This window comes from Kazachstania africana, chromosome 10, assembly GCF_000304475.1.
Source record: "Kazachstania africana CBS 2517 chromosome 10, complete genome".
Classification (NCBI taxonomy): Eukaryota; Fungi; Ascomycota; class Saccharomycetes; order Saccharomycetales; family Saccharomycetaceae; genus Kazachstania; species Kazachstania africana.
The window spans coordinates 122,233-134,268 of record NC_018949.1 but is presented as its reverse complement, the minus strand read 5'-3'; the positions used below and the strand labels follow the sequence as shown (position 1 = coordinate 134,268).

The 12,036-nt window shown below is 36.6% G+C and overlaps 5 protein-coding genes and 1 non-coding gene across 6 annotated transcripts; 2 read left to right on the top strand and 4 right to left on the bottom strand.

Annotated features, from left to right (window-relative positions):
* Window positions 1-93: 93 nt before the first annotated feature.
* CMS1 (Cms1p) lies at window positions 94-930 on the bottom strand (the record flags this gene model as incomplete). The annotated part of the gene is made up of 1 exon (XM_003959226.1): window positions 94-930. One exon carries the CDS (start codon window positions 928-930, stop codon window positions 94-96), a length of 837 nt encoding a protein of 278 aa, XP_003959275.1.
* An 825-nt stretch (window positions 931-1,755) lies between these two features.
* KAFR0Jtrna11S lies at window positions 1,756-1,837 on the bottom strand. The gene has a single exon. It is a non-coding gene; the product is annotated as a tRNA-Ser (tRNA).
* Window positions 1,838-2,982: 1,145 nt separating this feature from the next.
* Window positions 2,983-4,392, top strand: SSL1 (TFIIH/NER complex subunit SSL1; the record flags this gene model as incomplete). Its single annotated transcript, XM_003959225.1, has 1 exon — window positions 2,983-4,392. The coding sequence occupies one exon, from the start codon at window positions 2,983-2,985 to the stop codon at window positions 4,390-4,392; it is 1,410 nt and encodes a 469-aa protein (XP_003959274.1).
* A 156-nt stretch (window positions 4,393-4,548) lies between these two features.
* On the bottom strand, window positions 4,549-6,411 carry SSK1 (mitogen-activated protein kinase kinase kinase SSK1; the record flags this gene model as incomplete). Its single annotated transcript, XM_003959224.1, has 1 exon — window positions 4,549-6,411. One exon carries the CDS (start codon window positions 6,409-6,411, stop codon window positions 4,549-4,551), a length of 1,863 nt encoding a protein of 620 aa, XP_003959273.1.
* An 814-nt stretch (window positions 6,412-7,225) lies between these two features.
* Window positions 7,226-9,820, bottom strand: PPR1 (Ppr1p; the record flags this gene model as incomplete). Its single annotated transcript, XM_003959223.1, has 1 exon — window positions 7,226-9,820. One exon carries the CDS (start codon window positions 9,818-9,820, stop codon window positions 7,226-7,228), a length of 2,595 nt encoding a protein of 864 aa, XP_003959272.1.
* Window positions 9,821-10,088: 268 nt separating this feature from the next.
* Window positions 10,089-11,561, top strand: BRE2 (Bre2p; the record flags this gene model as incomplete). The annotated part of the gene is made up of 1 exon (XM_003959222.1): window positions 10,089-11,561. One exon carries the CDS (start codon window positions 10,089-10,091, stop codon window positions 11,559-11,561), a length of 1,473 nt encoding a protein of 490 aa, XP_003959271.1.
* Between the last annotated feature and the right edge of the window lie 475 nt (window positions 11,562-12,036).

Here is a 12,036-nt window from a genome sequence, read left to right as displayed (position 1 = left end):
ATTGATATATAACGATGTTCAGTGTATATAGTGTTATGATCTTAGTTTACACGATGGTAGGATGGTGGGATATATACTTCTGTGAACAGTTCCTCAATATAAGAGAATCTTAACGGAACTTTTCTTCTTAAGTATTGTTTTAAGAACAGTACAAAGTAATACTGTATTTTCTGATGCAATCAGAGAGTTATCTTTAGGATCAAGATAACTTGCATCGAGAATAACGTCTAATTTGTCTTTACCTTGAAAAAATACTTCTGTAGTCTCGAGTATCTTCTCCATTCTTGTTGGAGTAGCCAAGAAATATTTCATTTTGGTAAGCTTTTTGGATTTCCCACTGAATACGTCTTCTACGATCTTGACGTCATCTTTCAATTTGTTCTTAGCAAATAGCTTGACACAATCTTTATTTGTATTCAGTTTTCTGAAGACATCAGCTACTCGCATATTTGACATCGAAAATACAATAGCTTTTGGAGCCTTTGAATTTTGTTGCATAAAGTTGGCCAAATTATCTAAGTCACGTTCTTCTTCGAACTTAGCGGTAGATAAGAAATCTGTTTTTTTGAAGTATAAATCTTCAAGTTCCAAGGCACTTAAGTCAGGGTTTTTCTCTCTTATTAATGATGTGAAATATTCTTGAATCTCTTCAGGCGTGGATTTTGGTATAGCTTTTCTCTTGTTCACTTCGTACTGAACTTGATCCTTCTTCTTTACATGCAATTTTGATCTCTTTTGCAACTTCTTCTGTCTCTTCGATAGTGGTCTTGCTTCCTCTTCTTTTTCCTCTTCCTCATCCAAAGGTCTCTTATTTTCATTCTCTTGCTGTGGCTCTTCCTCATTATCGCTGCCGCTGTGGCTTTGAGCTACTAGCTCCTCATTTTCAAAATCATATAATAGACCATCGTCTAGATCATCTGGATTGGACATTTTCGTTTCTTTCACGCTATACAGTCTTGTGCAAGTTGTTTAAATGGGGCGATGATCATCACCAAAACTGGTTTTTTTCACATAAAATTTCACTGCAGAAGTGAAAAAAAAATACTTGTCATATCGAAAAATGACGCACTATATAGATAGAAAAGCAAAATCGTTTTACTTCCAATAATTTTATATGAGAGTTATATGTTGTCTAAATTAAGAAGTGGGGCCCATATATCCAGCTTCAATCCCCTTGGTGAGTTCTTGCAACACTGAGGGAAAATTGAAGTAAGGCGGAAATGAGAAAGAAATGCGATGATACCGACGTTTTTGTCCCAGTCTCAGGAAGATTTCCTACCATTAACTTCGTTCCATGTCTATGATTGCATAAAATTATATCGTTGTATGATTGACGTTTTTGAAAGTAATCATTATTTATTTTATTTATTTTTTTATTCTGTTTTTATATGTTCATCATAATTCTTTCAATTTATCAGAAACGATAAAGCTATACTTAGACAAACAAAACATAAATTTTTAAAACTGATCAAATGCACGAATATAGGATAGGTTTTGAGAGCTTTCTTATGTAGTGGTAGCTCATATAATGTTTTTTGAAGTATTAAATTGGTTGGGAAAACGTCAGGACTCCTGTACATAGACATATATGATGTTCGACTGCGGCGTTCAAACTGTCGCTAGAATGAAATAAAAGGCCTGCGAACATTTAACACACAAAAGGAAATATTATAATGGATAACAACTACAAATTGCCTCTAGTTGTGCTGGTTTACAGGTTAGAAGATAGTAAAAATATATTCTAGGTAAAAAAAACGACAACTGCAGGACTCGAACCTGCGCGGGCAGAGCCCAAAAGATTTCTAATCTTTCGCCTTAACCACTCGGCCAAGTTGCCTTGGAATTATTGCTTTTTTTAATAAAGTTATTACCATATTACCCAGTGATAAGATCGGCTCTCTCCTTTTCTCATTATATTTATAATAGTGCGCGGGCTTAAACTGTATTAACTTTGATTCCTACTATCTGGAATATCGAAGCTTCATGTGGAACTCAATTTCAGCCGCAGAAAAGAAGTCAAGTTTTTGGCTCAGAGCTAATATAATTTTAAAAATCACTTAGCAAATGGTTCAAGAAAATTCTGTTGTTCCCTGCGGTCAAAAGATCCATGAATGGGACTGCCTGTGACATATATGCTGAAAAAAAGTATAATACAAATAAAAGAAGGCCCTCCAGTCCCAGCTCTCTTAGCCACTTCACAATATAAGAAAAATGTAACTGATGAAGCCACTTGAGGAAGAGGGTAGGTAATCGCTTGCATTACTTGTTGTTATGTTCACCATCATTTTCCATTGCATTCAGTGGCTTCGGTATGTGACAGGTAAGCGAGAGCCAATATAAGCAGTTTACATTTCCTTCAATCATATCCACTCGAAAGGCCCTATTGAATATCTACTTAATTATAAAATTCAATAAAAAAGCCAACACAGTCCAGGCATTCATCCCTTTCGATTAGGAACTCAGATTTTGAAAATTATTGATGCAATTGTGCAGCTACAGTCAATGTAATCTACAGGCAACAATTTGTCCCAAATATTGAGTACATCAACATATAGGCAGATTACTATTGATGAGACTGTCGTCCTGACCTAGCACATAAACTATGCCATCTGACGAATGAAAAAAATCAATTACCATAAACATGCGTATTCCACGCAACCAATGTGATGCCATAATTCAGTATACAACTACAGAATGTTAACCTACTTTCGGTCGCTTCTCAATAGGCTGCTATGGCTATTACAGTCCAACAAAAAACACGTGAACACCGCATGGAGGTATTGTAAAATATTATTTTAGGCCAATAGTATTGATATATCCATCTTAGAATGGTTATTTTAGTCTTTCTCTTTATATAATGCCTTAATACTGCGGTGTATGGGTGTTTGATTTTTCCACTGATATTTTCCAAATTTAAAATCGATGTGGGCCTTACATGCTTATGAATAGAAACTAATTGAAACAAACCTTAGACAGTGATAAATGGCCCCAGGAATTAATTCAGCTTCGGATTCTGATGAAGAAATTGTCAATATATCAAATAGAAGGGGCAAAAGGCAGCTAAACCGTAATGATGATGGGAATATACAAGAAAATGAGAGGGATGAGGACAACTTAGATAGAGAAGATAGAGGTCAGAGGCGATCGAGGTCAAATAGGAAACAAAAGCTTAAGTCAAGAAAGAAGAAATCCAATGGTAAAAATACTCAGGGTGGCAGCGGCGGTTATGCCTGGGAAGACGAAATTAAAAGAAGTTGGGATCTGGTTACTCTAGACGAAGATGGGGATATGGTTTCTTTGGTGGCAAGTTTGATTGAAGCCAGAAAGAAAAGGGCAGCCAAGAGAAGTGTTACGCCGTTTCAGCGTGGTATTATCAGAAATCTTATTCTTACTTTAGATTGTAGTGAAAGTATGCTGGAGAAAGATTTGAGGCCAAGTAGACATGCTATGATGATACAGTATGCTATTGATTTTGTTCACGAATTCTTTGATCAAAATCCAATTTCACAGATTGGTATTGTGATTATGAGAAATGGTCTTGCGCAATTAGTGAGTCAGGTGAGTGGAAACCCACAGGATCATATCGATGCTTTAAAATCAATAAGGAAACAAGAGCCAAAGGGTAACCCTTCTTTACAAAATGCATTAGAGATGGCTCGAGGTCTTCTTTTACCAGTGCCATCCCACTGTACAAGAGAAGTGTTAATCATATTTGGCAGTCTTTCAAGTACAGATCCAGGTGACGTCCATCAGACAATCAATTCTCTGGTTAGAGAAAGAATACGTACAAGGGTAATTGGTTTATCAGCTCAGGTTGCCATCTGTAAAGAACTTTGTAAACAGACAAATTATGGCGATGAATCCTACTATAATATATTATTAGATGAAACACACTTCAAAGAGTTATTTGACGAAGCTGTTACTCCATTACCCGTGAATAAAATAAATAAAGGTTTTACTTTGGTGAAAATGGGTTTCCCAACTAGAATATTTGAAGATACTCCAACATTCTGCTCATGTCACTCAAAACTTATCTATGGTGGTTATTTCTGTCCAAATTGTCATAGCAAAATTTGTTCATTACCAACCGTATGTCCTTGCTGTGATTTAATGTTGATTCTTTCAACGCATTTGGCGAGATCTTACCATCATCTAATGCCATTGAAAACCTTTAAGGAGGTTCCATCAGACGAAACTTTTAAAACTGAAAACTGCTACAGTTGTCAAAAAAAATTCCCCATTTTAAAGAATCACAAAACAGGCAACCTCTTAACAAGTTCTCGTTATAGGTGTTCGGACTGTCAAGAAGATTTTTGTATCGATTGTGATCTATTCATTCATGAGGTTTTACATAATTGCCCTGGCTGTGAGGCAAAACCTACAATAATATAAATTCATTTATGTATGTACAAACGTGCACGGATATTTAATATAATGGTTACAATACTAGAAAAATTTAATAATACAAAGTCCCTTTTTCTCAAGGGTATATATATATATATATATTTGAATAATGCTTATGTAGTTATTTTCTGATTTTGTTGGTCATTATTTCAGACTGCTATCAGCCAACTTACTCTGTCCTTGTTTCCAACTATCAAAGTCAATTAATGCTTGCATACACCCCCATTCCGTAATTTTTTTACTAAGCCAATGTAAATTAACTGGCTTCGTTAAATAATCATTACAACCAGAAACCAATGCATTTCTCTTATCTTCAGCCGAATTTGATGCGGTTAATGCAACAATGATGACCGGTGCACACGAAGGTCTTTCCTTTTCGAAATCACGAATTTGCTTAGCTGCATCAATACCAGAAAGAACAGGTAGTTGTAAATCCATAAAGATAAGATGTAACCCCCCATTTTTCCACATCTCTACTGCTTCTTTACCATTTTTTGCTACTTTGTAAGAGATTTTATGCTTTCTTAAAAATCCACCCAAAATGGCCTGATTAATCACATTATCTTCGACTATTAAGACGTTGATTTTGGGAAAAACTTTTTCAGTTGTAGTTGTAGCTGACGTTAGAGTAAAGCCTGAGGTCGATATACGCAGGGGCCTAGTATGTTCAATTGCCTCATTTAAAGGAGAGACAGGTCTTCTAGAGGTATTTTCATCAGGCGGTGAATGCGATGTTCTTCCATCACCATTATCTTGTTTACTTTGTTCGAATATCGAGTGGTCCACATCAATTGATAAATCCAAAACACTAGCAGGTGTGGCAGAATGACTTACTGGTGAGGATTTCAATGATGAAAAATGGTCATCATTTGTCTTATAATTCTTGGGCAATAAAAGAATGGCTTGTTTAGGAGATTCCAGTAGATCATCAGAACCAGCTAATTTAGCTGAATTAGGGTCGTAATCTCTGTCAACTGTTTTATAATGTGACTTCACTTGTTGTAGTTCTTCTTCATTTGTGACAATTCTATAAATCTGATCTTCCTCTGTACCATCTGGCGAAGAACGTTCTTGATCCGCCGCTTCGGAATTATGATGAATTTGAGCACTTGAACCTACTGAAACATCGGATTGTAATGGACCAGGTATTTCTTTCACTATGGTATTTTCATGAATTGACGAATTTTCATTACTGAAAACAACTAATGCTTCATTCAATGCTTGTTGGTACATGGGTCCAAATAGCTCAGTGTATATATTCGCGACTAGTTCGTCAGGGTCAAAAATAACCCTAGAAATGTGGTCATCAATTGGATGTATGGAATATTTCAGATTTGATGTGCTTCTTACAAGGTTAAATGTAGTTGGTGATGTAGAAAATGGGGAAGTCGGTAGAAAGGGATTATTAGTCGGTAGGTATGGGGAAAAAGGTTGTGGAGCCTTCATATGTTGATGGTTATTGTTGCAGAAGTTCATATTCAACTTTAATGGAAGTTTTTGAGCCTGAAGTTCTCTAGGACTGGTAATTTGTAATCGAGGACTACCAAGCATTGTAGGATCAGAGGCGCTATTGATACCGATACCACTCTCCAAGGTAGTGTTGGTGTTAGGTGAAAATACATGAGGAGTACCTTGATAGTCTTTGTTGATCGTGAATGATTGTAATGTTGAGGAGGATTCCTCCCTTGTCGGGAGTCTTTTTTTCTGTATAGGTGATAATATGGGTGAATCTAGACCACTGTTTTGTGGCACGGCACTCAAATAAGAGTTCTTATCGTGATTGAAACCATTGAAATGTTGTCCTCTGTTAATATAAAACCCTATGGCAATAGAGGCATTATCATTAACATCTTGCCATCGAGAACTATTAAGCGTTGAGAAAAGCCTTGTCTTAAAATCGTCAATAGTATCACTATCATCGAAATCAACCATTGTTGGCTGATTGAGCTCATCATCAACCGAGTCGATTCGTATCCAAAGCTTTCGACTTATCACAGGTGAGAACATTCTATTCTTCCCAATGGTGGTAGTACTCGAGGGAGAGGGCAGGAATTGCCGATGCATCTACCTTATATTTCTAAAATATTCTTTCTAATACGCTTTATAATAAACTAGAGGAGAAAGTATGGCAGATTAAGAATTCCCTAAATTTGATAGAATTTTTGAGAGTTTTCCTAAAATAAACTCTATCTCGACGATATCCCGATTAGAACAATACCAAATTTGATGTCAGACGTGAATTGAAACAATACGCACACAGCTAGTAGCTCTATTTACACTATAATGGCTACGTTATACGATAGATGTTACTCGAAATAACTGTCTAAAATGGCTTCGAAATTCTTTTCTCGTTTCAATAATTCCGCTATTTAACCAAAAAGTCGCTAAATTTCAACTCCCGTGCGGGTTACTTATTCACGTTCAATGAAGTAAACCAGCCAATAAGATTACCAGTAGTGTAACTAAAATTGATGAATGACCGGCTATTAATAGCAGCCTGTAGCTCTAGTGGATCTGAATGTTGGTATTTCCACAAATTTTGAGCGAGTTTGAGCAAGGGATAAGATCGCCGCTACGATTTTGTGAATTGTATATCTGTCATACCTCTCGTCCAAAAATAGAGTGCACGACTAGAGACAATTGCTGCAAGTAGTCCCTAGTGAGGCTCCCACGATGACCGTATCGATAGATGGATAGCTGAGTCTTTTTTGTCTGCATCAAGTTCCGCGATTTTGCAGTGTGATGGGGTTCCTGAATCTATTTTTAGACATGGATGCTTATTTAATCTATAAACGATCGAATATTATATAACTTTTTTTTTCTACAAACTGCCATTGAAATGTGCTATGTGCATCTCCATGTCATTGCTGTTGACACCATTCCCTTTAACGAAGAAATCATCCCACAAACTGTGCGATGTTGCCTGGTATAACAAATTCACAAGATTATTGTCTTCATTGCCTTGCAATGATGCAGCATCAAAACTGTTTGCATCGAGCTTGGGCACATTTGGGACTGTGCCAGTAGAAAGCAGCGGGTCGGTCATCACTAAAGACTGTTCTGTACCTGTATTTAAATTGTTAGCACTAACTTTTTCCAATTCAGTAAAGAACTCTTCCAATGGAATATCAAAATTATCCATGGAGATGTCAGGTATTGTTGAAAAAAGTTCCGCATTAGGAGGATCATTTTCATCCGTTACTTTGGCGTCAATATTCTTCACGTTCTTATTCGAACCGTATTTCAGACTCACAACTACTGCTGATAATGTCTTGTACATCTTGTAGCAATTTTTAGCAGCGTTGCATGTACCTATTAAGTTTCTCAGGACGTTCAAAACTTTCGCTGTATATTCCTTCACAGTTTCTTCGTTCTCATTGAAAGTTTTATTGGCATAATAAGTAACATACAAATACGTCATACCTGTCATAAAGATATTGTGGACTGCAACCCAGGTGTAGGTTAGTTTCTGTTTATTGCAAAGCCCATCAAAGACATCAATTGTACCTTTTGAACTTTCTAACACAATTTGAAAGGCCTTCTCGTTCAAGACAGGACATTTAGGAGCCAATCCATACAATATCAGTTTACTATAATGGTAATTTAAATCAAAAAAGAAAATATTGAATTTACAGTTCATGGCATCAAAGGACTTAGGAACTTCAATACTATACCATTTATCCAATTTATTACGGGCTGAATCTCTCCATTGTTCAAAATCTGAAAAACCTCTCGGTAGTTCAGAATTTGGTGCATACAATATTTTGACGATATCAGCCTGAATTTTTCTAACTTTGAACATTGCCATGGCAATTACCTTCGAAGATGCACATTGGCTCGTTGCATCAGAATAGTCATCTAGTACAAAATTTTTGGCAACTATGACAGAATCATCTAGTATACTTGGATATCTAGTGGTAATATTTTCTTCAGGAATTCCGAAGGGTCTTCCAAAATAGGAACAAACCTGTCTGTCCAAAGCATAAACACTCCAAAACAGTCTTCTTCGAATTTCTCTAGTAAATGGGTCATAATTTGAATTCAAAATTTCACTATGTAAACCTAAATCAACGGTTAACCGAAGAACTGAGCCCATAAGATACCAAACGCCAGGCACACTAGGTCGCATGATTGAATAATCAGCTAATAATAATGTACCGGCCAGAGCTTCCAATCTGTCATTCGATGAGAAGACAACATTTGAAAAATGTAATGCCCTTTTTTTGAAGGTCACAACTTTTCTAGTGTCAGCTAGCAACACCTGGGTTGAATGGCCTATGGCAAAAACGATATTCAAAAAGAAAAAGGGCTTTTTTAGCCTAGAGGGAAGCTTTATAGTTTCACCCATATTTTTCAATGTTTCCCATGTGTTATACCAAGGTATAGATGGATCAATATTGATGTCATCTTCATCTGCTCTTGCTGAATCCAACATACTTTCCGGTAATTCAAATGCAGTATTGATCTTATTACTATCTGAAACTAAAGATATCTCAGGATTCCATGGACCATATACTGGTTCAAAATATTTTTTCAAGAATAATTCCCTGTGGAAGATAGGTAATTGAGAATTTGTATCAATGAAAAATCTAACAATCCAACGTTCCGCTTCTTCACGAGTCGGTAGATCTAGAGGAGCAAACTTCAATGAAGATTCTATTGCTTCACCTGACACTAAATTTGACAAGTTCTGTTCAATTTCTTCATCTGCTTCATTGTGCAATGATTCAGGTGAGAAGTTTGCTGCAGTGAGGACTAATTTAGCAAAAGAAATACCTGAAGAGTCCCCAAGAAAAGAATTTGCCTCATCCATTTTTGAAGATCCCAGCTTCGAAAAATGATCGTTAGACTCTTGAAATTCTAAAGGTTTTGTGTCATATTCGACAGAACTACCTGTTTCAGGTAGGCTGGTAATAGGTTCCATATTTGTAGAGGGAGAAATAGCTTGCTGATTATCAGGCTCGCGTTTCAAAGTTTTTCCCTTCTTGATTAAAAAGGATGCCAGAAGATCATCATTCAAATGGAAACCTCCTTTCCTATTGTTTTTCTTGGCATTCTTATACATTTTCAAATTACACGGATCATCATTACTTGTAGCTGGGATATTACCCTTTATTTGAGCAGGGTCGACACCAAACTCCTTTAGTCTCCGCATCATAGCAGATAATCGATCTTCCAAAAATAGAACATATGATCTTGGGATATCTTCCCCTGTAGCAGGATCTATCGAAACGCAAGGTTCGTTGACCTTGGCACATTTGCCGCAACTAGGAAATTCCTGATCACATTTAATCTTCTTAGCTCTGCATCGTTTACACGCAGACCTAGATTTCGGTATTCCAAGATGAGGTGTCTCCTTAGAACATTTCTTGCACGCTGTCTTGCTAACACGATTTTCACCCTTCGTATTACCCATTTTCGAAAGCCTGATAAAGTATCCAGTTATTGCTGTATTGAAGAGGAGCCCAAATCACAGATTGGGAAACAGTAGTAGCGACAAAAAACCCAAACAGGACAGCTTCGGGGGCTCGCATCAAAGCAAACAAATCCTTAAGTTTCTTAAGCTCATCGAGAAATTTTTCAAAAATTACAATTACAATTTTTTAATATATCAAATCTCGGAAATTTGATAAACGTTTAGAAGTACATGATACATCACAAGACTAAGAAGAATCATCAGCACCATGAAGCCCGGCGTAATCCCTTACCAATCTGGCGACTTTGATGTATCCAATGGTGTGGAACGCCCTAGTTTGCCACAATTCCATTCTACTCACGATGGCTTCAACAAGCCCCATGATATACCTTTAAATAAACGTAATTTCATGTATGTACCCTGCGCACCAATTGCCGAGTTTAGAGAGTTAGGGTATTGCAATAGCGAGTATCCTTTCGAGAAGCCAGGATTCAACCTGATGGATCGTTCTGATGGTATCTCATTGCTGGAAAATCATAACGATATCATAGCAGTCAAGAAATCCACTGGTTGGAGGACTGCAAGGTGTGATGTTAGTATTAAAGAAGGGACAACATATTGGGAAGTAGAACTTTTGAAAGGTGGCGCTGTTCCAGATATGGGAGATACCGACGATATTAGGAGATCTAAAGAGTTAGTTGATTCAAGGTCACATATAAGATTTGGTATATCGAGAAGGGAAGCAAGCTTAGAGGCCCCTGTCGGTTTCGATTCATATAGCTACGGCATAAGAGACCATTCTTTGGAATCTATACATAAGGGCAAGTTAATTCATGTGTTAGAGCAAGGTACACCGCTAAAGCCAGGTGATATTTTAGGGTTCGTTTTGAAATTGCCGGATACTAAGACTCAGATAGAGCAAGCTAAAGAGTATACTGAGAGAAGAATTGCAGCTCTAAACCAATCGGATCTAGAAGCCAATAACAATGGCCATAGTAGCAATCATAGTGTAGATCCCTGGAATCATGATACTTCAGGTCCTCAGAAGAAAAAGACCAGGTTTAATAGGGCACCGTCCAATAAAGAGTTTCAAAAGGCGCTATTGGAATCAATTGATTATAACAACATAGTTAGAGACCAAATTGCGATTAGATATAAAAATCAATTATTCTTTGAAGGTACCGATTACGTAAAGACAACGAAACCAGAATATTACTCTTCTGATAAAAGAGAAAGACAAGAATATTACACTTTGAAAGATTCATCGTTGGCAGTTTACTTAAATGGGAAATATTTGGGTAAAGCATTCGAAAATATCAATCCATTCCTTCCACCATTTAGTGAATTACAATATAATGAGAAATTTTATTTCAATTATTGGAAAAATGGAGAGTATTCAGATGACACCGATTTCTCCAATAAAGATTTGAATAAGAGTGGTAGCGATATAAACTTTTTGAAATCAACAACCGAAGGCAGTCATTCGACTAAAGGTGCATTGCTAAGAAATAAATATGTTAATAACAATAAACTTGGATATTACCCTACGGTAAGCTGCTTCAACGGTGGTGAGGCCAAAATTGTCACGACTAGAGGTGATCTGAGGTACCTTGACGAAGTTATAAAGGAGTATGGAGATCTCTCCATTAAAACTTTGGACATTCTTTCAAAGGAAGCAATCGCTGAAGATGTTGTATGGGATATGATCGATGAAATTGAAGAGGAGTGTGAAAAAAAGTAATTTGGCGGTGAAAGATCAACTTATACTATTAACGTGGACTAACAATTTTTTTTTAGAAAGATGCAACCGGAAGTTACTAATATATGCCAACTTATGCTTTGAAAAACAATTGTTTTTCGGGGGTTCAAGAGATGGAACATTACGAAGAATACTGAAAGTATTTGTATTGGTCTGTCATCAACGCCACCACATGTACGTCCACAAACGGCATCTCTGTAATAACTATGCTGCTGTACGAAATACACCAGAACAATCGGTTAAAATTCTCAACGGGATTATACTAAATATAAGAGATATAGATATATACAGTTCACCAAATTTCATCATTATTGTTAGATTGAAGATAGAAGTATATTTGTTCGCCTTGTAGAGCTGCACACATAATGATACACCATCTATATGCACTTACTTTCTAATATACTGGGCATAACCAGCAGATTCATCGCATATTAATTTTGGAGTCATACTAGTGATA